This window comes from Schistocerca nitens, chromosome 8, assembly GCF_023898315.1.
Source record: "Schistocerca nitens isolate TAMUIC-IGC-003100 chromosome 8, iqSchNite1.1, whole genome shotgun sequence".
NCBI classification, from domain to species: domain Eukaryota; kingdom Metazoa; phylum Arthropoda; class Insecta; order Orthoptera; family Acrididae; genus Schistocerca; species Schistocerca nitens.
Window position 1 is genome coordinate 350,060,172 of NC_064621.1, and position 27,537 is coordinate 350,087,708.

Genomic DNA, 27,537 nt, shown 5'->3' on the forward strand with positions numbered 1-27,537 from the left:
TTTTGCATACAGTGTCCACATATATCACTAAATTTATATCACTTTTCAACACTTAGTGCAGGAGATATGACATCATAAACATTGAGATGCATGAGAAACTGCCACATATGGCATGACATTTTGTTTTATTACTTATTTACTACTAAAATTATCCACAATAGATTTCACAAATGTTCTAAAAAAAGTATACAAAACCAAAGTGTATTCCAACGCAACATTGTGTCAAAATCATATCTTTTGGTCTAGAATTTTTTGAGGTTTGTTATTAGCAACAAATGAATAGAAAAAGTAAATATTCCTAATCGCATCACAATGATTCCAACAGATACGCCTTTCGAGATCAAACAACTGCAGTTTCTGATGCGACTCACATTTGCAATGACCATCAACAAGGTGCAGGGACAATCAATCAGTACAAGTGTGTGGACTAAATGTGAAAAATCCATTCTTCTCAGATGGACAACACTATGTGGCTTGCTCACACATCAGGAAACCATGTTGACTTATTTGTGAACACATCATCAGATGAAAAAATAAAATAATATTGTGTATTCAAAAGCACTTCAATAAACAGATCATAAAATCAAACAATTTCTTGCCTTCCACGGCACTGTAACACATGCCAGGTACAGCAAGTTCTGCATAAAATTATGACACTCAGACTGAAGAATCAAAAGGGCTGTTGTTAATTAGTATTGAAAAACAGATTGTGAGTCTACTGGGAAAAATTCTTCGGCAAAAACGCGATGCTATCATGATGGTATGAATATCAAGAGCTCAGATGGAAACCCATTTCTAAGCAAAGAAGGGAAAGCAGAAAGGTGGAAGGAGTATATAGAGTGTCTATACAAGGGCGATGTTCTTGAGGACAATATTATGGAAATGGAAGAGGATGTAGATGAAGATGAAATCGGAGATACGATACTGCGTGAAGAGTTTGACAGAGCACTGAGAGACCTAAGTCGACACAAGGCCCTGGGAGTAGACAACATTCCATTAGAACAACTGACGGCCTTGAGAGCCAGTCCTGACAAGACTCTACCACCTGGTGAGCAAGATATATGAGACAGGCGAAATACCCTCAGACTTCAAGAAGAATATAATAATTCCAATCCTAAAGAAAGCAGGTGCTGACAGATGTGAAAATTACCGAACTATCAGTTTAATAAGTCACAGCTGCAAAATACTAACAAGAATTCTTTACAGACGAATGGAAAAACTGGTAGAATCCAACCTCAGGGAAGATCAGTTTGGATTCCGTAGAAATATTGGAACACGTGAGGCAATACTGACCCTAAGACTTATCTTAGAAGCTAGATTAAGGAAAAGCAAACCTACATTTCTAGCATTTGTAGACTTAGAGAAAGCTTTTGACAATGTTGACTGGAATACTCTCTTTCAAATTCTGAAGGTGCCAGGGGTAAAATACAGGGAGTGAAAGGCTATTTACAATTTGTACAGAAACCAGATGGCAGTTACAAGAGTCGAGGGGCATGAAAAGGAAGCAGTGGTTGGGAAGGGAGTGAGACAGGGTTGTAGCCTCTCCCCGATGTTATTCAATCTGTATATTGAGCAAGCAGTGAAGGAAACAAAAGAAAAATTCGGAGTAGGTATTAAAATCCACGGAGAAGAAATAAAAACTTTGAGGTTCGCCAACGACATTGTAATTCTGTCAGAGACAGCAAAGGACTTGGAAGAGCAGTTGAACGGAATGGACAGTGTCTTGAAAGGAGGATATAAGATGAACATCAACAAAAGCAAAACGAGGATAATGGAATGTAGTCGAATTAAGTTGGGTGATGCTAAGGGAATTAGATTAGGAAATGAGATACTTAAAGTATATATGACGGTAGTATCTGTTCCCAAGAGAACAGATACCGTGGATGACCATGCAGCTTTGCTAGAGATGAAATGATAATTAAATCGACACCCTAGCTGCAAACAGGCGTTTATGTACTTCATTGGGGACATGTTGAAAATGTGTGCCCCGACCGGGACTCGAACCCGGGATCTCCTGCTTACATGGCAGACGCTCTATCCATCTGAGCCACCGCGGGCACAGAGGATAGTGCGTCTGCAGGGACTTATCCCTTGCACGCTCCCTGTGAGATCCACATTCCCAACATGTCCACACCACTACATTCGTAGTGCGCCTAATAGATGTTTTCCCATCATACTCATTACCCGTGGCAGATTAATCTACCAAGTCCCGTACGAGTTCGGGCATAGCGTGTGCGTTCGCATAAGAAGGTCAATGGCCGGGAAGCCATATATTTTTAACTATGTATGACGGTAGTATCTGTTCCCGAAAGAACAGATACCGTGGATGACCATGCAGCTTTGCTAGAGATGAAATGATAATTAAATGGACACCCTAGCTGCAAACAGGCGTTTATATCTCTAGCAAAGCTGCATGGTCATCCAAGGTATCTGTTCTTTTGGGAACAGATACTACCGTCATATATAGTTAAAAATATATGGCTTCCCGGCCATTGACCTTCTTGTGCGAACGCACACGCTATGCCCGAACTCGTACGGGACTTGGTAGATTAATCTGCCACGGGTAATGAGTATGATGGGCAAACATCTATTAGGCGCACTACGAATGTAGTGGTGTGGACATGTTGGGAATGTGGATCTCACGGGGAGCGTGCAAGGGATAAGTCCCTGCAGACGCACTATCCTCTGTGCCCGCGGTGGCTCAGATAGATAGAGCGTCTGCCATGTAAGCAGGAGATCCCGGGTTTGAGTCCCGGTCGGGGCACACATTTTCAACATGTCCCCAATGAAGTACATAAACGCCTGTTTGCAGCTAGGGTGTCCATTTAATTATCATTTCATACTTAAAGTAGTAAAGGAGTTTTGCTATTTGGGGAACAAAATAACTGATGATGGTCGAAGCAGAGAGGATATAAAATTTAGACTGGCAATGGCAACGAAAGCGTTTCTGAAGAAGAGAAATTTGTTAACATCAAGTACAGATTTAGGTGTCAGGAAGTCGTTTGTATGGAGTGTATGGAAGTGAAACATGGACGATAAATAGTTTGGACAAGAAGAGAATAAAAGCTTTCGAAATGTGGTGCTCCAGAAGAATGCTGAGGATTAGATGGGTAGATCACATAACCAATGAGGAGGTATTGAATAGGATTGGGGAGAAGAGAAGTTTGTGGCACAACTTGACTAGAAGAGGGGATCGGTTGGTAGGACATGTTCTGAGGCATCAAGGGATCACCAATTTAGTATTGGAGGGCAGTGTGGAGGGTAAAAATCGTAGAGGGAGACCAGGAGATAAATACACTAAGCAGATTCAGAAGGATGTAGTTTGCAGTAGTTACTGGGAGATGAAGAAACTTGCACAGGATAGAGTAGCGTGGAGAGCTGCATCAAACCAGTCTCAGGACTGAAGACCACAACAACAACAACAACAACAACAACATCATCATGATGGTAGCATGGCCACTTTGCAAAATATTTTGACTGTTGAACGCACACATCCATCCAAAGGCCTCAGAATCATTCTGTCTTCATGAAGATCAGGAGACTGAAGAATCACAGTACTGATGATAACACAAAAGCAGCACATGCTTTGGTCTTCCTGACCTAGAGTAACACTAATGATATTGAAATGGTGGTTTGTATCATCACCAGTAAAACCCCAATCGTTTCAAATACTGAACTTCAACGTAAAAAAGAGCTTCGCACTTCTGATGAGTTTACGAATGAGTTAATATGTTAAATATGCAACCAACAAAAAGTTTAGAAAAGGTCTGAAATTACGTTTAAAGTTAGTTGGAAGTCAGTAACTGCTCCAATGAACAAATACTGGACGAATATGCTGTCTCCATGGGCAGTTAAGGCCCAAGCAACACTGCCTCTGCTCGGGGCATCAAGCTGAGGGGGACACCCGTATGCATGATCTGTATACAAATGTCTATCACAATTAGCAGCATAAACTGACGTGAGTAAAATGTGTGAGAGCAAGGCAAAAAGAGGGAGTATAGAGTGGACTGGCAGGGGAGGGGGGGCAAAGATAACTCGCTTTTGTCGAAAAATGTTCTCGAACTGGCTCTGGCTCTATCTCAGGACATGTACACAGCTTCCAACTTTAATACTTGTCTTTCTGTGTTAAATCTGTCACATCTGATTATAATTCTTAATTATTATATTATGACAAATTTTAAATTTTTAAATTTGGTCACTAACTGTATGAAACATTGAAAATTAAATTTTTGTTGACCCCTGGAAGCTATCAGATATGCAACATGCAACTGGGACTTGGTTACTGTGCCCTGCTGGAAATATAGATTATGGTCTTACTCCTTATATGTAAATGATAGCACACTGAAAAGAGGAAGAAAGATTAAACCTAAGCATACTTCTGCAACACAGAAGACTAGATTAGTTAGGAGATCAGATAAACTGTTCATTCCACAGACCAATAGTGGGAAGATCCTTGAGGATGTTGAAAAGACCAGAAAAACATAATACTTAATTACAAAAGAACTGATGTACTTTTGTCCCTTCCACAGATACTAACTGAAAAGATCCTCAAGAATGTGGAATAATTTTAAAAAAAGTTAAACACCTTACATATTACATGATACTGTTAATAATATTTTGTCAACTGATTCTACTAAGAAATTCAGCAGTGGAGTAGGAGTTGGTTAATAATAAACCCTTTGGGCTCTCTGTAAATTGTACTTCATTACTAGCCAAAGTTTTGCAGCTGCTGGCAAGCTACTGAAAATGTCTACACCTGAATATACAATGACTTTTTGGATTGAGTGACTATGAATAGAACTCTTATTCTTGGAACGGATTCTGTAAAAGGAACTTAAGGGTTGGAAGAAAGAGACTGCTCATGCCAAGTTTCACAAATGAATAAACATACTGAGAAGCCATAGTGCAGTTAGTTTACCCAGTTCTCTGAACAAGTGGCTGAAAGACATTCTTGAATTCAAACTACAAATGTTTGTATTATATGCTTTTGAACCCAGAAAACTTCAGCTGGGTTTGATAATTACCAGTGAGACTGTGTGCCAATGTGGAATGAAGGTAAGCCACTTTTTTTTTATTTTTATGTCATCTGCAGCTGATAACATCTGCATTGGGGAAAAAAAGGAGGAGGAAAAAAGTTTCAGCACTTCCCATATGAATTTACTATGAAGTTTTAATCCCAAGAATTTAACAAGTCAACTTCTTTTAACAGTATATCCTGATAGCAAGGCAAAAACAGAATAGTTGAACTTCATTTTGAAACTTTTCCTTTATAAAGGTAAATACAGGTGTACCGCCCCAGTTTAATTCTAGCACCACCTGAAAGATGAGTGATATAAATAGATATAAATATTAGTATCAATGGCATGAAGAAACAGCTGAAATTACTAAAACTGAACAAAATGCCAGGTCCCAATGGAATCCCTATTAGATTCTAAACATAATTTGCAGCTGAGTTAGGCATAATGCATCAAATAAACCTTGAACAAAAAAACCTTGCCCAATAGCTGGAAGAAGCAGCACATCACACCCATCTACAAGAATGCTAGCAGAAGTGATCCACAAAACAACTACCCAATATCCGACATCTGTCTATTGTAGAATCTCAGAATATATTTTGAGCTCAAACATAACATTGTAACTCAAACAGAAAGACATCCTCAGTGCCAACCAGCAAGATTCAGCACATATCAGTCATGTGAAGCCCCAATTCACACTTTTCTCTATGACATCCTGAAAACCATAGATCAAAGCAGTCAGGTAGAGCTCGAAAGCTAGCGTGAATGCTGTTTGTTGTAATGTGTTACTGTGTTCCACACTTCGATCTGCTGGTTGGTATCCCTGCACAAGGCTGCACGTACGGAGACAGAGCTCTCGTGAAAGATAAGTAATTTAGGTTGTAATTAATTGTAGTTGAACACTTTTAACTAATTAAATACATTCTTTAGTGTACTCTTCAAGCTCACCATTAAAAGTTTTTCTCTTATTTGCGTAGTGTTCTAGTAATCGCGAAAAGTTCGTTTGTTTACTTACTGCTGCTTAGGCCTAATTTTTCGAGTGTGCATATTTAGTGTTATACCACAACTGGAAGTGCATTTGCTGTAGTTTAACTGACTAAATACGTTCATTAGGGTGCTTTTCAAGCTCACCATTAAAGGTTTTTCTTTTATTTGCGCATTGCTCCAGTAATCGCGAAAAGTTTGTTTTATTTATATTTCATGGCTTTGCCTTACTTTCCGAGTGTGCATACTTAGCGTTATACCACAATCTTAAGTGCATTTGGTATAGATTAACTAATTAAATACATTCATTAGTGTGCTCTTCAAGCTTGCCATTAAAGGTTTTTCTTTTATTTACGTATTCTTCCACCTACTGCAAAAAGTTTGTTTTGGTTACATTCGGCTGTTTAGGTCTAATTTTTGATCGTGCATATTTAGTGTTATACCACAAATTTAAGTGCATTTAGTAATAGTTTACTTACATATTAGTTTCCAAAACATATTTAGTGTCCCTTTGCATCTGTATTTAATATATTATCATTATCACTTAGTAAATCTCTTAACTAATTTTCAAACTACCATGGATACTAAGTGTGTGAGATGCAGTAGGAAAGTTAGTTCAGGGGTCTTGTGCAGCTGTTGTGACAGGTGGTTTCATTGGGGAAATTGTAGCAGCGTGGGAACTGCAGAAGCAAACAAGACTCTTCCATTCTTTTGCAGGGTTTGCTCAAGAGATAGGATTATAGCTGAACAGGAGGAGAAAATTAGAGCCCTTCAGGCTGATTTGGACAGAGCGAGGGAGGAACTGAAGAGGTTAAGGGGGGAGGAGGGCAAACAGCAATGGGAAGTGGTAGCTGAGAACAGGGGCCACAGAAAGAGGACAGTGTCTGACAGTTTCCCAATTGGCACAACCAATAGATTTGCCTTGCTACCACAGTTAAGTAAGGAAGAGGCTCCAGTAGAAGTAGATGTAGTTAAGATGCAACAGAATCTCACTAGGAAACCAACTGTTTCAAAAAAAGTAGAAAGTAAGAGGAAAGATCTGTTGCTAGGTAGCAGCCATGGAAGAGGTGTGGGTCAGATTTTGCAGGAAAAATTAGGAGACGGTACCAGGTCACAAAGTTTTTCAAGCCAAGTGCAAGTCTTACCCAGTTGGTAGAGGATATAGGTTCCTTGTGCAAGAGATTCACAAAGCAGGATCATGTGATGATAGTGGGTGGAGTGGGAAACATTATTGATAGGGATCAGGACTACAGTATTGAGTGTGACCTGGTGAAAGTAGCCTCTGTAACGACCCATACGAATGTTGGGCTGTTGCCTGCTTTCGTGCGGCATGATCAGCTCCAGTTGAACCGCTCTGTCAGGAGGGTAAATATGGAGGTGGATCAGTTGCGTAGGGCGGCCACTCTGTCAGACATTGGATTGGTTCCTGTCGAGGCTATTGATAGGGGAGATTTCACAAGGCATGGCCAACATCTCAGTAGGAAAGGGAAGGGTAAACTGGCAGGGTTGTTAGCGAAATCCATAAGGGGGGACACTAGTATTCATAGATGTACCTCTTTTTTAGACTAATATCAGTGTCCAATGAGAAGTTCAGGCAGGCAGGTGCAAAGAGGTCCAAAGCTCACAAAATTCTCACAGCAGGAAAGTAAAAAATAATGTTACCATTTTCCACCAAAATATTCTGGGATTGAAGAATAAAGTAGATGAACTCCTGGTTTGTTTAGATGACATTGAACCTGATATTGTAATAGATATACTATGCCTGTCTGGGCATCACATTGTGTCTGATACAGAAAAGGTAGATATCAGTGGTTATAAACTAGCTGCACATATGAGTAGAGAGAATAAGGTGGGAGGAGGAGTTGCCATATATGTCAAAAGTTATCACTGTGTAGAAAGCTTAGATACAAAAAACGTTTTGTCTAGAGCAACATATAGAAGCATGTGCCTGTCAACTTAAACTGAAGGAGGGCTCTTTTATAATTGTAACAGTATATAGGTCCCCTTCAGGACACTTTCATTTATTCCTGGAAAACTTGGATGCCTTGTCGTGCTGTCTGTCAAATAGGGGAAAGCAAATTTTTATTTGTGGGGACTTACATGTTGATTCACTGAAAGAGTGTAATAGGAAGAATGACCTGGAAGTCTTGCTCGGTTCTTTCAATTTGACATCTGTCTTTAATTTTCCTACTTGGGTAGTAAAGGACAGCAGCACATTGATAGATAACACTTTTATAGACCAACATAGGTTTAAAAACATAAATTCTTGTCCTGTTGAGAATGGGCTTTCTGATCATCATGCTCGGCTAGTTACAGTATATGACATAGCTCCATTCAGTAATTCAAAACTACCCTCCAAAGTTGTGTGTTCAATTAATGACTCAACAATTAGAAATTTCAGAGAAAATCTTTGGCAATTAGACTGGGATGAGAAGTACAAGGAACCCGATGCTAATTTAAAATATAACTTATTTCATGATACACTTGTAAGAGAATTTGAAAACTGTTTCCCCAAGAAAGTAGTTAAATCTAATTACAAGAAACCATGCAAAAAACCTTGGCTTACTAAAGGAATAAAAATATCTTGTAACCACAAAAGGGAACTTATCTAACAACAAGAAAGAGTAATGACCCAGAAACAGCCAAATATTATAAAAACTACTGTGCTACATTAAGAAAGGTTATTAAAAAGTCCAGAAGCATGTGCACCATGTCTAATAACAAAATCAAAACAATTTGGAATATTATTACAAGGGAGACAGGGCAACCAAGAGTACAGGATGACGGCATCACCATCAAAGCGAATGGAAACTTGATAAACAAGAAGCCGGAAGTCGAAAACATTTTGAATAATCATTTTTTAAATGCTGTAGAGAAAATAGGATCTAAATGTTCATTAGAAGAAGCAAGGCAGTTAATGGAAGAGGCCTTACCCACACCATTTGATACAATTGAAATTCCACCCACCTCTCCTTCTGAAATTAGGAAGATAATAAACTCTCTCAAGAATAAAAGCTCACATGGAATTGATGGCATTTCCAGCAGGACAATAAAAGCTTGTTCCCAAGAAATAAGTGGGACTTTTAGCCACATATGTAATAGCTCTCTGAAGCAGGGTATTTTCCCAGATAGACTGAAGTATGCCATTGTTAAACCACTGCATAAAAAAGGGGATACATCTGATGTCAACAACTACCGCCCAATCTCTCTTCTGACTGCCTTATCCAAAATTCTTGAAAAAGTAATGTATTGTAGAGTAGCTTCACACCTCTGTAAAAATAAAGCTTTATCAAAATGTCAGTTTGGTTTCCAGAAGGGTTTTTCAACAGAAAATGCTAAATATACTTTCACTAACGAAATGTTAAATGCTCTGATAACCGGAAGTCACCTGTTGGGATTTTTTGTGATCTATCAAAGGCTTTTGATTGTGTAAATCATAGAATACTTCTCGATAAGCTCAAGTACTGTGGTATGAATGGGACAGTGCTCAAATGGTTTAAATCATACCTAACTGGAAGAGTGCAGAAAGCTGAAATAAACAGCTCACATAATATGCAAAAAACTGGTGATTTCTCAAACTGGGGAACAATCAAGAATGGGGTGCCACAAGGTTCGGTCTTGGGTCCTCTGCTGTTCTTAATATATATTAACGACTTGCCATTCTATATTCACGAAGATGCAAAGCTGGTACTTTTTGCCGGTGATACAAGTATAGCTATCACACCCAACAGACAAGAATTAACTGGTGAAATTGTAAACGATGGTTTTCAGAAAATAATTAAGTGGTTCTCTGCAAATGGGCTCTCATTAAACTTTGACAAAACACAGTATATACAGTTCCACACAGTAAATGGAATGACACCATTAATAAATAAAGACTTCGATCAGAAATTGGTAGCTAAGGTAGAATATTCAAAATTTCTAGGTGTATGCATTGATGAGGGGTTGAAAACTGGAAAAAACACACTGAGTATCTGCTGAAACGTTTGAGTTCAGCTACTTATGCTATTAGGGTCATTGCAAATTTTGGCGATATACATCTGAGTAAAGTAGCTTACCACATCTGTTTTCATTCTCTGCTTTCATATGGCACATTATTCTGGGGTAGCTCATCATTGAGTAAAAGAGTGTTCATTGCACAAAAGCGTGTAATCAGAATAATTGCTGCAGCTCATCCAAGATCATCCTGCAGACACTTATTTAAAGAGCTAGAAATCTTCACTGTAGCCTCACAAAATATACATATAAAAAAACAAAGATGATGTGACTTACCAAACGAAAGCACTGGCAGGTTGATAGACACACAAACAAACACAAACATACACACAAAATTCAAGCTTTCACAACCAGCGGTTGCTTCATCAGGAAAGAGGGAAGGAGAGGGAAAGACGAAAGGATGTGGGTTTTAAGGGAGAGGGTAAGGAGTCATTCCAATCCCGGGAGCGGAAAGACTTACCTTAGGGGGAAAAAAGGACAGGTATACACTTGCACACACACACATATCCATCCGCACATACACAGACACAAGCAGACATTTGTAAAGGCAAAGAGTTTGGGCAGAGATGTCAGTTGAGGTGGAAGTACAGAGGCAAAGATGTTGTTGAAAGACAGGTGAGGTATGAGCGGCGGCAACTTGAAATTAGCGGAGATTGAGGCCTGGCTGATAATGAGAAGAGAGGATATACTGAAGGGCAAGTTCCCATCTCCGGAGTTCTGACAGGTTGGTGTTAGTGGGAAGTATCCAGATAACCCGGATGGTGTAACACTGTGCCAAGATGTGCTGGCCGTGCACCAAGGCATGTTTAGCCACAGGGTGATCATCATTACCAACAAACACTGTCTGCCTGTGTCAATTCACGCGAATGGACAGTTTGTTGCTGGTCATTCCCACATAGAAAGCTTTACAGTGTAGGCAGGTCAGTTGATAAATCACGTGGGTGCTTTCACACGTGGCTCTGCCTTTGATCGTGTACACCTTCCGGGTTACAGGACTGGAGTAGGTGGTGGTGGGAGGGTGCATGGGACAGGTTTTACACCGGGGGCGGTTACAAGGGTAGGAGCCAGAGGGTAGGGAAGGTGGTTTGGGGATTTCATAGGGATGAACTAACAGGTTACGAAGGTTAGGTGGACAGCGGAAAGACACTCTTGGTGGAGTGGGGAGGATTTCATGAAGGATGGATCTCATTTCAGGGCAGGATTTGAGGAAGTCGTATCCCTGCTGGAGAGCCACATTCAGTCTGGTCCAGTCCCGGAAAGTATCCTGTCACAAGTGGGGCACTTTTGTGGTTCTTCTGTGGGAGGTTCTGGGCTTGAGGGGATGAGGAAGTGGCTCTGGTTATTTGCTTCTGTACCAGGTCGGGAGGGTAGTTACGGGATGCGAAAGCTGTTGTCAGGTTGTTGGTGTAATGGTTCAGGGATTCCGGACTGGAGCAGATTCGTTTGCCACGAAGACCTAGGCTGTAGGGAAGGGACCGTTGGATGTGGAATGGGTGGCAGCTGTCATAATGCAGGTACTATTGCTTGTTGGTGGGTTTGATGTGGACGGACGTGTGAAGCTGGCCATTGGACAGATGGAGGTCAACATCAAGGAAAGTGGCGTGGGATTTTGAGTAGGACCAGGTGAATCTGATGGAACCAAAGGAGTTGAGGTTGGAGAGGAAATTCTGGAGTTCTTCTTCACTGTGAGTCCAGATCATGAAGATGTCATCAATAAATCTGTACCAAACTTTGGGTTGGCAGGCCTGGGTAACCAAGAAGGCTTCCTCTAGGCGACCCATGAATAGGTTGGCGTACAAGGGGGCCATCCTGGTACCCATGGCTGTTTCCTTTAATTGTTGGTATGTCTGGCCTTCAAAAGTGAAGAAGTTGTGGGTCAGGATGAAGCTGGCTAAGGTAATGAGGAAAGAGGTTTTAGGTAGGGTGGCAGGTGATCGGCATGAAAGGAAGTGCTCCATCGCAGCGAGGCCTGGACGTGCGGAGTATTTGTGTATAAGGAAGTGGCATCAATGGTTACAAGGATGGTTTCCGGGGGTAAGCACATCTTGGCACAGTGTTACACCGTCCGGGTTATCTGGATACTTCCCACCAACACCAACCTATCCGAACTCCGGAGATGGGAACTTGCTCTTCAATATATCCTCTCTTCCCGTTACCCACCAGGCCTCAATCTCCGCTAATTTCAAGTTGCCGCCACTCATACCTGTCATTCAACAACATCTTTGCCTCTGCACTTCCGCCTCGACTGACTTCTCTGGCCAAACTCTTTGTCTTTAAATATGTCTGCTTGTGTCTGTATATGTGTGGATGGATATGTGTGTGTGTGTGCGAGTGTATACCTGTCCTTTTTTCCCCCTAAGGTAAGTCTTTCCGCTCCCGGGATTGGAATGACTCCTTACCCTCTCCCTTAAAACCTACATCCTTTCGTCTTTCCCTCTCCTTCCCTCTTTCCTGATGAGGCAACAGTTTGTTGCGAAAGCTTGAATTTTGTGTGTATGTTTGTGTGTCTGTCGACCTGCCAGCACTTTCATTTGGTAAGTCACATAATCTTTGTTTTTAGATATATTTTTCCCACGTGGAATGTTTCCCTCTATTATATATATATATATATATTTCCCTCTATATATATATATATATATATATATATATATATATATATATATATATATATATAATAGAGGGAAACATTCCACGTAGGAAAAATACATCTAAAAAAAAAAGATGATGTGACTTACCAAATGAAAGTGCTGGCAGGTCGACAGACACACAAACGAACACAAACATACACACAAAATTCAAGCTTTCGCAACAAACTGTTGCCTCATCAGGAAAGAGGGAAGGAGAGGGAAAGACGAAAGGATGTGGGTTTTAAGGGAGAAGGTAAGGAGTCATTCCAATCCCGGGAGCGGAAAGACCTACCTTAGGGGGAAAAAAGGACGAGTATACACTCGCACACACACACACATATCCATCCACACATATACAGACACAAGCAGACATCTCACAAGCAGACATATTTAAAGGCAAAGAGTTTGGGCAGAGATGTCAGTCGAGGCAGAAGTGCAGAGGCAAAGATGTTGTTGAATGACAGGTGAGGTATGAGTGGCGACAACTTGAAATTAGCGGAGATTGAGGCCTGGTGGATAACGAGAAGAGAGGATATATTGAAGAGCAAGTTCCCATCTCCGGAGCTCGGATCGGTTGGTGTTAGTGGGAAGTATCCAGATAACCCGGACGGTGTAACACTGCGCCAAGATGTGCTGGCCGTGCACCAAGGCATGTTTAGCCACAGGGTGATCCTCATTACCAACAAACACTGTCTGCCTGTGTCCATTCACGCGAATGGACAGTTTGTTGCTGGTCATTCCCACATAGAATGCATCACAGTGTAGGCAGGTCAGTTGGTAGATCACGTGGGTGCTTTCACACGTGGCTCTGCCTTTGATCGTGTACACCTTCCGGGTTACAGGACTGGAGTAGGTGGTGGTGGGAGGGTGCATGGGACAGGTTTTACACCGGGGGCAGTTACAAGGGTAGGAGCCAGAGGGTAGGGAAGGTGGTTTGGGGATTTCATAGGGATGAACTAAGAGGTTACGAAGGTTAGGTGGACAGCGGAAAGACACTCTTGGTGGAGTGGGGAGGATTTCATGAAGGATGGATCTCATTTCAGGGCAGGATTTGAGGAAGTCGTATCCCTGCTGGAGAGCCACATTCAGAATCTGATCCAGTCCCGGAAAGTATCCTGTCACAAGTGGGGCACTTTTGTGGTTCTTCTGTGGGAGGTTCTGGGTTTGAGAGGATGAGGAAGTGGCTCTGGTTATTTGCTTCTGTACCAGGTCGGGAGGGTAGTTGCGGGATGCGAAAGCTGTTGTCAGGTTGTTGGTGTAATGCTTCAGGGATTCCGGACTGGATCAGATTCGTTTGCCACGAAGACCTAGGCTGTAGGGAAGGGACCGTTTGATGTGGAATGGGTGGCAGCTGTCGTAATGGAGGTACTGTTGCTTGTTGGTGGGTTTGATGTGGACGGACGTGTGAAGCTGGCCATTGGACAGGTGGAGGTCAACATCAAGGAAAGTGGCATGGGATTTGGAGTAGGACCAGGTGAATCTGATGGAACCAAAGGAGTTGAGGTTGGAGAGGAAATTCTGGAGTTCTTCTTCACTGTGAGTCCAGATCATGAAGATGTCATCAATAAATCTGTACCAAACTTTGGGTTGGCAGGCCTGGGTAACCAAGAAGGCTTCCTCTAAGCGACCCATGAATAGGTTGGCGTACGAAGGGGCCATCCTGGTACCCATGGCTGTTCCCTTTAATTGTTGGTATGTCTGGTCTTCAAAAGTGAAGAAGTTGTGGGTCAGGATGAAGCTGGCTAAGGTAATGAGGAAAGAGGTTTTAGGTAGGGTGGCAGGTGATCGGCGTGAAAGGAAGTGCTCCATCGCAGCGAGGCCCTGGACGTGCGGGATATTTGTGTATAAGAAAGTGGCATCAATGGTTACAAGGATGGTTTCTGGGGGTAACGGATTGGGTAAGGATTCCAGGCGTTCGAGAAAGTGGTTGGTGTCTTTGATGTAGGATGGGAGACTGCATGTAATGGGTTGAAGGTGTTGATCTACGTAGGCAGAGATACGTTCTGTGGGGGCTTGGTAACCAGCTACAATGGGGCGGTCGGGATGATTAGGTTTGTGAATTTTAGGAAGAAGGTAGAAGGTAGGGGTGCGGGGTGTTGGTGGGGTCAGGAGGTTGATGGAGTCAGGTGAAAGGTTTTGTAGGGGGCCTAAGGTTCTGAGGATTCCTTGAAGCTCCGCCTGGACATCAGGAATGGGATTACCTTGGCAAACTTTGTATGTGGTGTTGTCTGAAAGCTGACGCAGTCCCTCAGTCACATACTCCCGACGATCAAGTACCACGGTCGTGGAACCCTTGTCCGCCGGAAGAATGACGATGGACCGGTCAGCCTTCAGATCACGGATAGCCTGGGCTTCAGCAGTGGTGATGTTGGGAGTAGGATTAAGGTTTTTTAAGAAGGATTGAGAAGCAAGGCTGGAAGTCAGAAATTCCTGGAAGGTTTGGAGAGGGTGATTTTGAGGAAGAGGAGGTGGGTCCCGCTGTGACGGAGGACGGAACTGTTCCAGGCAGGGTTCAATTTGGATAGTGTCTTGGGGAGTTGGATCATTAGGAGTAGGATTAGGATCATTTTTCTTCGTGGCAAAGTGATACTTCCAGCAGAGAGTACAAGTGTAGGACAGTAAATCTTTGACGAGGGCTGTTTGGTTGAATCTGGGAGTGGGGCTGAAGGTGAGGCCTTTGGAGGGACAGAGGTTTCGGATTGGGAGAGAGGTTTGGAGGAAAGGTTAACTACTGAATTAGGGTGTTGTGGTTCCAGATTGAGTTGATTGGAATTTTGAGGTTTTGGAGGGAGTGGAGCTGGAAGTGGGAGATTGAGTAGATGGGAGAGACTGGGTTTGTGTGCAATGAGAGGAGGTTGAGGTTTGCTGGAAAGGTTGTGAAGGGTGAGTGAGTTGCCTTTCCGGAGGTGGGAAACCAGGAGATTGGATAGTTTTTTGAGGTGGAGGGTGGCATGCTGTTCTAATTTGCGGTTGGCCTGTAGGAGGATGCTCTGAACAGCCGGTGTGGATGTGGGAGAGGAAAGATTGAGGACTTTTATTAAGGATAGGAGTTGACGGGTGTGTTCGTTGGCTGAGTTGATGAGTAGGTGAAGGATTAGGTGGGTGAGGGCAATGGATTGTTCAGTTTGGAACTGGTATAGGGACTGATGGAAAGAAGGGTTGCAGCCGGAGATGGGAACTTTAAGTGTGAGGCCTTTGGGGGTTATGCCAAATGTCAGACAAGCCTGAGAAAATAAAATATGCGAGCGTAATCTGGCTATATATATATATATATATATTCACTTATGAAATTTTTTATTAACAATCCGAACAAATTCAAAAGCAACAGCAGTGTACATGGCTACAACACTAGGAGAAAGGATGATCTTCATTACTCAAGGTTAAATCTAACTTTGGCTCAGAAGGGGGTAAATTATGCTGCCACAAAAGTCTTTGGTCACTTACCTAATAGCATCAAAAGTCTGACAGATAGCCATATAACATTTAAAAGGAAATTATAAGAATTTCTTAATGGCAACTCGTTCTACTCATTAGGTGAGTTTTTGGATATAGTAAGTGGGTAATTTGCCAACGCTCACAAAAAAAGTATAGACACCTTTTATTATCCTGACACGTTACACATCATTACGAAGTGTCGTATTCATGATCTATGGAACAAGTACTAATCTAATCTAATCTGGTTGTCTTTCTCTTATTTTACTTATTGCTCCACACACTTTTACTTACTTTTTTCCATCTATCTCATTTTCATTTGACTGCCCCTTATATTTATGAAATATATGTGGTTTATAATAATTCACTTAATTTCTACACCAAAAATGTACAAAATAAAGTGAAAAATAAAAATAATCAAATTTATAACTGTAACATAGTGGTAGCTTTGCAATATTTGTTATCATCTTCTTAGGTACACTTTCTCCAACTGCTACTCCAGAAGTGCAACAAGAAAGGTCTCCTCATGAATGTCCAGTTATCTCTGTTTGGTACAGCTTATCATGGAATGAATTTGAATTAAGGTCTCCTGCTTAATTTAAAGTGATGTAATGTTCCATAGTGAGAATTTTAGAAGGTCTACTCTTGTGATTCAGGAGCAGTCTGGACAGAGGTATGTTCTAAAGTCACAGAGCTGATGTAATCAACAATGATTTTTTTAAAGTTACCTCTTGGACAACTTGCTCTACTTGTTTATCTTGACGCTGTTTCTTCTCCACTTGCTTCTGTGTGAATAGACGATAAGCTTCTGTTTGTTTATAGGCATTTAGTTCTCTGACATAGCGTTCACGATCCTGTTCAGCAGCATCTAGATAGCTCTGGAATTGAAATAAAACTGATAATAAATTATGAAGTGCATACATGTATGGATTCAAACTAATAAAGCTGTTTTCACAAATAAACAACCATGCAGATTTGGTACCTGCAGACTATATGCAGTACAATGTCGAAAAATTATTTTAATCATGTCACAGAATGAACTGAATTCCTATAATCTGTTGCTAAATAGTGCAAATTACCCAACTGTTGGAATTTCCCTAATCTTACACGGAATTATTTGTAACCTTCTCAATAAGTTTTTCCTCTTTTCATGAAATGAAAAAATAAATGCTTACATTTTACTATTAAATATATCATTACTTACTTTCAGGTTAATTTTTGTAATAGGATAATACATAGTCAATGTCTATTTTGATACAGAAAGGTAACTTCAGCACATACTCAGCAAAGGATTGTGTAAATTACGGTTCAGTCAGTCTACATGCCACTCCATCGTGACTATGCATGTTGAAGTTTTGCTCTTAAGATCAATTTACAATGTTCTTAAGAATCTGAGCACAAACTTAGCTGGTGGAGGATGTGGAAAGGAACCAGGTGTGGCATTTTTCAATGTAATCATAAAGCCAAGCTACTAAATTGCTTAATGGAAACACATAAAAAAATTATCTTGCTGTCTACGTGAAGTATGAACCATACTCCTTTGGATCTTGAGTCCAGTGCCTTACGCAACTGCCACAACATTGTAATAATACATACAGATTATGAAGTCTTTTTCATGGTTTTCCCAAAGTTAAACTTAAATAACATATTTATATGTATTACACATTTTGATAAATTACGTAACAGAGACTCAATAACTCTTGGTATAATTGTGTTATCTATAAAACATAAAATGACTTTCAATGGATCAAATAAAAGTTTGCACACTGCATTCTTGACTTCTATAATTTATACGTGTACAACTTGGGAATAATTTATGCAAGTGCAGTGACAAGAAACTAGGTATCTGCACTGAATCTGATATCTTTGATTGCTCTCACAATGTACTTTAATGTGAAAATGTCTACATAAACAAATTATGTAAATTAATATATCTCAGCATACAAATCAAGATTTACATCACTGTGTATCAGCAATAAATTTTAGAGAGATGGTTTCTACATACCATACTGGCCTGACTATAAGAAGAAAGAGAAAAAAATCAGTGGAGAAAAAATATCGCACATTACACAATTACAAAAACTGTTCACAATATGGTCAACCTTAATCACATTTTTTTATGTTGCAATGAAGACAAATTAAACAGCAATATCACCCTTCTAATCACAGTCATCACTGAGTTCACTGTTAACTTCATGAGAAGTATTTGTTTCATAATTGCCAGTATTTTCATCATTTTCCTCCCAAAGTACTTTGTAGGCCATTAAAACTGTAACATACTGAAGATGACGTGCATCAAATCTCAAAATTGGTTGATGGCAGTCTTTTTGCTGTGCGTATCTGCGACTCAGCATCTCCGCTATATGGTGAGCAGCAACTTCCCTTTTCATAATATTGGTATGATGTTTACTACATGTTTGGTTAAGGAAATGATAAGCATTGTAGCCCAGTTCCCACAAGTAGGTAGGAGTAATGTCACCTAAATTCTGCATATAAGAAAAGATTACACAGCAGGTTCTCAGTCACAAATTGATTTTGAATGTTGGTCGTTTGTCAAAAGATCACTTTGTGCCTCTCGTACGAAGAAAAAATGTCTACTAGAATGTGTTACAATTCATCTTACAGCCTAGCACCTGGTGTGATGGCACTGGGTTCCACTGAGCACAAATCATGTGCACCTCTGGTCACATAACTGGTAAGTAAGACATATTTTGTTGCATAATCGGTAATTTGGACACCTTTGGTCGCATAACTGGTTATTTGGACAGCAGCTCTAACATTTCAGATGAGTTAAGAATCTTGGCACTGCTGTAACTTCCATGTCCTCCTCATGTTATCTTTCAGCAGCAAAATGCAAGAATGCAAAAAAACTGTAGTCCAGGCCAGTACTTTCTCCAGATGTCTTATCCATTAAAAACATCTGGTTATGTGTTGCTAAGAGACTGGCCTGCCACTGTGACTGATGAATGATGATGCAACGTGGAATGATGTACCCATATCTGTCATCCACTCTCAGTTCAACGTGATGTCCAGCCAGGTCAGAGCTGCTGTTGCTGCCACAGGTGGAAGCTCTGTGAACTAAATTTCACACCTTGTATGCATTCACATCACTTACAAATCTAACCACTTATTATTCCACCATACAGTATACACACAATAAGTAAAATTTTATTATTTGATATTCTTCCTGTTTTTGAAATTTTAATGGTCAGAAGTATACACTGTCTTCACTACAGTCCGTGTATCAAATCTTGAACCTTTTGGTGACTTGAATACTTCTGAAATACTAGGACCTGTACACTGTACTTGACAGCAAATGTTCATCAGAGATAGGGGTACCGTTAGGAGGGCCCCAGGGAAGTGTGATAGCATTGGTGTTATTCTCTATATACACAAATGATCTGGCCGACAAGGTGAAGCAATCTGAGGCTGTTTGCTGATGATGCTATGGTGTACTGGAAACTGTTATCATCGAGTGACTGTAGGAGTATACAAGGTGACTTAGACTAAATTTCTAGCTGGTATGATGAATGGCAGCTAGCTGTGAATGTAGAAAAATGTATGTTAATGCAGATAGGTAGTAAAAAAAAAAAAATCCTGTAATGTTACAAAGCAGCATTGGTAGTGTGGTGTTTGACACAACAAGGTCAATTAAATATCAAGACATAATGTTGCAAAGTGATATGAAATGGAACTAGTATTTAAGGATTGTAATGTTGAGGGGGAATGGCTCACATTGTTTGACTGGGAGAGTTTTAGGAAAGTGCGGTTCACCTGTAAAGGAGACCGCATATACAGGGTGTTACAAAAAGGTACGGCCAAACTTTCAGGAAACATTCCTCACACACAAATAAAGAAAAGATGTTATGTGGACATGTGTCCGGAAACGCTTAATTTCCATGTTAGAGCTCATTTTAGTTTCGTCAGTATGTACTGTACTTCCTCGATTCACCGCCAGTTGGCCCAATTGAAGGAAGGTAATGTTGACTTCGGTGCTTGTGTTGAAATGCGACTCATTGCTCTACAGTACTAGCATCAAGCACATCAGTACGTAGCATCAACAGGTTAGTGTTCATCACGAACGTGGTTTTGCAGTCAGTGCAATGTTTACAAATGCGGAGTTGGCAGATGCCCATTTGATGTATGGATTAGCACGAGGCAATAGCCGTGGCGCGGTACGTTTGTATCGAGACAGATTTCCAGAAAGAAGGTGTCCCGACAGGAAGACGTTCGAAGCAATTGATCTGCGTCATAGGGAGCATGGAACATTCCAGCCTATGACTCCTGACTGGAGAAGACCTAGAACGACAAGGACACCTGCAATGGACGAGGCAATTCTTCGTGCAGTTGGCGATAACCCTAACGTCAGCGTCAGAGAAGTTGCTGCTGTACAAGGTAACGTTGACCACGTCACTGTATGGAGAGTGCTACGGGAGAACCAGTTGTCTCTGTACCATGTACAGCGTGTGCAGGCACTATCAGCAGCTGACTGGCCTCCACGGGTACACTTCTGCGAATGGTTCATCCAACAATGTGTCAATCCTCATTTCAGGGCAAATGTTCTCTTTACGGATGAGGCTTCATTCCAACGTGATCAATTGCAAATTTTCACAATCAACACGTGTGGGCTGACGGGAGTCCGTACGCAATTGTGCAAACACGTCATCAACACAGATTTTCTGTGAACGCTTTGGGCAGGCATTGTTGGTGATGTCTCGATTGGGCCCCATGTTCTTCCACCTACACTCAATGGAGCAGGTTATCATGATTTCATACGAGATACTCTACCTGTGCTGCTATAACATGTGCCTTTACAAGTACGACACAACATGTGGTTCATGCACGATGGAGCTCCTGCACATTTCAGTCGAAGTGTTCATACGCTTCTCAACAACAGATTCGGTGACCGATGGATTGGTAGAGGCGGATCAATTCCATGGCCTCCACGCTCTCCTGACCTTAACCCTATTGACTTTCATTTATGGGGGCATTTGAAAGCTCTTGTCTGTGCAACCCCGGTACCAAATGTAGAGACTCTTCGTGCTCGTATTGTGGACGGCCGTGATACAATACGCCATTCTCCAGGGCTGCATCAGCGCATCAGGGATTCCATGCGACAGAGGGTGGATGCATGTATCCTCGCTAACGGAGGACATTTTGAACATTTCCTGTAACAAAGTGTTTGAAGTCACACTGGTACGTTCTGTTGTTGTGTTTCCATTCCATGATTAATGTGATTTGAAGAGAAGTAATAAAACGAGCTCTAACATGGAAAGTAGGCGTTTCCGGACACATGACCACATAACATATTTTCTTTCTTTGTGTGTGAGGAATGTTTCCTGAAAGTTTGGCGGTACCTTTTTGCAACACCCTGTAGAACACTAATATGAATATAATAGAGGGAAACATTTCACGTGGGAAAAATATATCTAAAAACAAAGATGATGTGACTTACCAAACGAAAGTGCTGGCGGGTTGATATATCACACAAACAAACTCAAACATACACATAAAATTCAAGCTTTCACAACCAACGGTTGCTTCATCAGGAAAGAGGGAAGGAGAGGGAAAGATGAAAGGATGTGGGTTTTAAGGGAGAGGGTAAGGAGTCATTCCAATCCCGGGAGCGGAAGGACTTACCTTAGGGGGGAAAAAAGGACAGGTATACACTCGCACACACACACATACACATACACACACACACACACACATATCCATCCGCACATACACAGACACAAGCAGACATTTGTAAAGGCAAAGAGTTTGGGCAGAGATGTCTGTGTATGTGCGGATGGATGTGTGTGTGTGTGTGCGCGCGAGTGTATACCTGTCCTTTTTTCCCCCTAAGGTAAGTCTTTCCGCTCCCGGGATTGTAATGACTCCTTACCCTCTCCCTTAAAACCCACATCCTTTCGTCTTTCCCCCTCCTTCCCTCTTTCCTGATGAAGCAACCGTTGGTTGCGAAAGCTTGAATTTTGTGTGTATGTTTGTGTTTGTTTGTGTGTCTATCAACCTGCCAGCGCTTTCGTTTGATAAGTCACATCATCTTTGTTTTTTGAACACTAGTATGACCCATTCTTGAGTATGACTTCAGTGTTTGGGATCTCCACCAGGTCAGATTAAAGGACGACATTGAAAAAATTCATAAGGGGGAAGGGGGGTGCTACATTTATTACCATTAGGTTCGATTAACTTAAATGTACAGGGTGTTTATAAATGAATATCAGGTTTTAATGTGTTGTGACTTGCCGATCTTTCAAAGTGCCGCCGCGCAGTCACACGCGTCCTCTACATGTGGCGCTGTCTACCAGCCATGCAGCAGCAGCGTCACGTAAGCGGCCAGCCAGCCAGCGGCCGCTAGACTTGGACTCAGTTATGATTTGACTGTTAAAGTGTACACACGTCTTACTCTGTTTACTTGATCTGTGACTTTCATGTATTGTGTTGTCCTTGAAATATATTTGTTCAACTTGAAGTTATAACAATTGGTGACGAGGATGGGATCCAATTGTTATAACTTCAAGTTGCCAGAGCAAGAGCCAAATGTGGACTCCAGGAGGTAACAGAGAAGAGGGACTTGCCCCATACTGGCGATCAATGGAGTCACTGCAAAAGGAGGCATAGGATGGGTGGTCATGCATTGCTGACAAATGGCATGCATGCCTGCTGAAGAGGAAGTCATAGCAGTCAGACGGCGGTAGTTCAGCAGCTTCGGCATACTGACTCTCAACTGGGCTAGTGTAAAAGGCGCCAGTGGCCAAACGGATGCCATGATGGTGAGTATTGAGTGATGGTGGTGTTGAGATGGCCTAAGGGGAACAGGCATGCAGATGCATAAACAAAGCACCCATAGTCTAGTTTCAAATGGAAAAGGGACTGGTACAAACAGAGTAGGGTGGTTCGGTCTGTACCCCAGGAGGTACCATTGAGGACACATAGGACATTGAGGGACTGTACAGTGAGCTGCCAGGTAAGACACATGGGAGGACCAAGAGTGTTTCCTATCGAGCATGAGCCCTAGGAATTTCGTAGTTTCAATGAATGGAATAGCAACAGGGCCAAGATGTAAAGACTGTGGGAGAAACCAATTGCGCCACAAGAAATTCATACAAATGGTTTTGTCAGTCAAAAAACAGAAGCCACTGTTGATGCTCCATGAGTAAAGATGACTGAGACAGTGTTGAAAATGTCGCTCAATGAGACAGGTCCATGGAGAACTGCAATAGATGGCAAAACCATCAACAAAAGGGAAGCTGCAGATGCCTGGTGGGAGACTGGCCATTATAGGGTTAATGGCAATAGCAAAGAGGAAGACGCTCAGGATGGAACCCTGAGGCCCACTGTTTTCCTAGATAAAGGTGTCCGAAAAAGGCAGAACCCACACGCACATTGGAAACTCAGTCTTTAAAATTCCTCAAGGAAATGGGGCAGGCGGCTACGGAAGCCCCACATGCAGAGAGTACAGAGGATACCAGTTCACCAGCAGGTGTCATAGGCCTTCTCCAAATCGAAAAACACGGCCACAGTCTGGGATTTCCGCAGAAAACCATTCATGACACAGGTGGACAAAGTGACAAGATGGTCGACTGCAGAATGGCGTGCTCGAAATCTACACTGTGCACTGGTTAGTAAATTGCGAGATTCGAACCACTATACCAGCCAGGCATGAATAAGTTCCATCACCTTGCAAACACAGCTGGTGAGAGAGTTGGGGTGTTAGCTAGAAGGAAGGTGTTTGTCCTTACCAGGCTTAGGTATGGGTATGACAGTGGCTTCACAGCAGCATCTGGGAAACGTGCCCTCTGCCCACATGTGGTTGTACGTATTAAGCAGAAAGTGCTTGCCCGCACGAAAAAGGTGCTGCAACATCTGAAGGTGAACAGCACCTGCCCCCGGGGCAAAGGATCGGGACGAACTGATAGCATGATCTAGTTCCCTCATAGTAAAAGTGGCATGGTAGCACTCTCAATTCTGAGAAGAGAAGGGTATTAACCAAGTCTCCTCCACTCGTTTCCTATTGAGGAAGGCAGGGTGATAGTAGGAAGATAGAGCTAAACATTTCTGTAAAATGGCGGCCCAAGGTGTTGGAGATAGCAATAGGGCCCAGGATGACATAGTCTGTACTGTCAGGTCGGAAATTGGGGAATGGATCTTGGTCCCAGAGAGCTGTCAAAGTTGGCCCACACGACAGAGGAGGGGGTGGAAATGTTAAAAGAATGGTTGAATGAAATCCGGCTAACTTTTTTGCTATCCCAAAGAACGCGATGACACTGTGCACGTATCTGTTTATAATGAATGCAGTTTGTCATCGTAGAATGATGGTTAAAAACACGGAAAGCATGTCTCTGTTCATGAATTGCATTGCAGCACGCCTCAGTTCACCAAGGGACTGGGACACGGTGTGGTAAAGAGGAAGTGCAAGGAATGGAACATTCTGCAGCGGTAAGCAAGAAATGCAAAAGGTACATCACTATGGGAAATGGTCATTCAGGTAGGTGTCAGAAAGAATGGACCACTCGAGACAATGGGCAGGCTGGGCAGTGCAGAAGGTTCAAATGGTTCAAATGGCTCTGAGCACTATGGGACTCAACTGCTGAGGTCATAAGTCCCCTAGAACTTAGAACTACTTAAACCTAACTAACCTAAGGACAACACACACACATCCATGCCCGAGGCAGGATTCGAACCTGCGACCGTAGCGGTCGCGCGGTTCCAGACTGTAGCGCCAGAACCGCTCGGCCACCAGCGGCCGGCAGTGCAGAAGGATAAGTCCAAAAGGAAACAAGTGTGCGAGGAGTCAGAAAGGAATGTGGGTGCTCCTGTGTTGAGGCAGAAGAGGTTAAGTTGATTAAGAAGGTCAGCCAAGAGGGTACCTCTCTGACATGTTCTGGGAGAACCCAACGGGGATGTTCCACTTTAATGTCACCGAGCAGCAGAAAGGTGTGAAGTAGCTGCCCAGTAAGCTGGAGGAAGTCTGCCCTGGTGATATCGGATGACAGAGGGATGTAAACAGCACAAAGGGAAAAGGTCAAATGAGGGAGGAAAAGGTGAACTGCAACAGCTTGAATGTGGTTAGTCAGGGAGATGGGATGACTTTGAATGTCATTCCATATGAGCAGCATGACTCCCCCATGAGATGGAATGTCATCCTTGGAGGGTAGGTCAAAACAGACCGAGAAGAAATGCGGGAGCTCAAAACAGTCATGAGGATGCAATTTTGTTTCCTGGATACAGACAACAAGATGACACCACAATTCTAAGAGCAGCCATAAATCCTCTTTGTCTGATCAAAGGCCACGAAGGTTCTATTGAAGGAGAGTCATAATGAGGAAAGAGAAGGAGGGAAAAAATGAAGGGATGTCACCTCAGCGGCTGCCGGGTGCAGGGGCCGGAAGATCCTGCTGCATGAGATCTACAGAGGTGTCAGTATTCTCCCTCTGTCGATCTGCAGAGTCCAGGGCAGAAAAATGTTTGTTGGTGCACACTGGTGATATGGAGGTCAGCCAGAAGAGGGTATCACGTGGCGACACCGCTGAAGAGGATATTTGAGTTGGCAAAGGAGAAGACTGTTTGCCTTTGTTCGACTTCTTGGAGTCTTTCTGTAAGGCACTTTATTCTTTACCGGATCTCCTGGACAGCCTATTCATTGAGATACACAGGACAATTTCGAGAGTTGGTGGCATGGTCACCACGGTCACCATTGCAGTTGATACAGCGGGGAGAAGGGGGTGGACAATCAACCTCGTGCGCATCCCTACCACAGGTTACATGTCTGGCCAGGTGTCGGCAAGACATTAGAGAGTAGTTGAAACAACGACATTGGTAGCAGCGCATCTAGTTCGGAATGTACGGTTGGACTGTGATTATTTCATAGCTGCTTTGATCTTGGACAGAGGCATCACTCTATCAAAGGTGAGAAGAAGAGTGTGTGTGGGCACTAAGGAGGAATCTACGTTTTTCATCACCCGAGGGGCAGCAATGACACCTTGCTCAGAGAGGTATCATTGGATTTCGGCCACAGTCAGACTGTCGAGCAGCCTAGTGTAAATAACAGCATGGAAAGAATTCAGAGCTCTATGGGCCTCGACACAAACAGGATAGTTGTGGCGAAGCGAAGCAGGAAGCAGTTGTAGTAATTAACACCATGGGAAGAATTCAGAGCTCTATGGGCCTTGACACAAACAGGATAGCTGTGGAGAAGCGAAGCAGCAAGCAGTTGTAGTTGTGGTGTCACCGCCAGACACCACACTTGCTAGGTGGTAGCCTTTAAATCGGCCGCGGTCCGTTAGTATACGTCGGACCCGCGTGTCGCCACTGTCAGTGATTGCAGACCGAGCGCCGCCACACGGCAGGTCTAGAGAGACGTCCTAGCACTCGCCCCAGTTGTACAGCCGACTTTGCTAGCGATGGTTCACTGACAAATTACGCTCTCATTTGCCAAGACGATAGTTAGCATAGCCTTCAGCTACGTCATTTGCTACGACCTAACAAGGCGCCATTATCATTTGTTATTTATCTTGGGATGCATGTACAGTCAGACCGATGTTCACCAATTATGGATTAAAGTTAAGTATTCCAGCAGCTACGTACTTTTCTTGATAGTATAATTACTTTACCTGTTCCAGACCTCACGCCAGCCTGCGTGATCTTAAACGCGTGCCTTTCGGCTTCCTCCAAACCCCGTGAATTGGCTCCTGCCAATTCACAACAGTAGTATTTGAGAATCAGAAGTAGTCTCCAAAGCAAAGTGCCATTCCTTAAAAGAGAGCAGGATTTCACACGACCGGCAATTGCACCAGCACCTTTCTGAATAATAAACGGATTTACCATTGCGAAGGACTGACCATCTTCAGTATGTGAAACTATGACGAACTGTGGTTCAGCTAGAAAGGTCTTCGAATCATTAGCTTCATTCCGTTTAGGTTTCATAATGTTGACTGTGAAGATGACTGGCTCATTGCAAGAAAATCCACCATGACTGCCAGTGTTTCCAATGGCGCGCTCCTCCCAAGTGGGGACCCCCTTCACAAGGGGGTGCAACCGCCTTAAGTGATTGTTCACACCACAGATCACACCTCCTGAACACCTGACAGAGGGATCAATCGGCAATTTGGGGAGCTCAGGCCTCCCTCCCTGGGCCTGGCCCGTAACCAGGGGTACATGTGAACCCTACCTGTCGACCTGGGGCTGGGAATTATGTTACCCGGCCACCTGTTATGTGTCAGACATGTGGCATGAACTTCAGAGGAACACAGGAAGGAAAAAGAAAAAGAGCAACCTCAAACGCCAAAGCAGAGGAAGGGCAGGAGAAGGTAAACAAAGAAAGGAAAAGGGAACAAAAAACAGTGGTGAGGTTATTCCTATGTCAGCGATGGGCAATGCAGAACATTCCCAATAACACCCCAGACATAATCTCCAATGGAGGGGAAAAAGAATAGCAAGAAGATAGACATTCAACAGGGAAGGGAAAAGATGCTGCAAAG

At 42.6% G+C, this 27,537-nt stretch overlaps 1 protein-coding gene and 1 non-coding gene across 2 annotated transcripts in view; both read right to left on the minus strand.

Annotated features, from left to right (window-relative positions):
• The window catches only part of LOC126199159 (high mobility group protein 20A-like), a 99,119-nt gene that overhangs the window by 41,268 nt on the left and 30,314 nt on the right, over window positions 1-27,537 (minus strand). The window contains exon 4 of the mRNA XM_049935914.1: window positions 16,783-16,932. Within this exon, the coding sequence (XP_049791871.1) occupies window positions 16,783-16,932 (150 nt within the window). The remainder of the gene's footprint in view (window positions 1-16,782; window positions 16,933-27,537) is intronic.
• Trnat-ugu (transfer RNA threonine (anticodon UGU)) lies at window positions 1,984-2,058 on the minus strand. Its single transcript has one exon. It is a non-coding gene; the product is annotated as a tRNA-Thr (tRNA).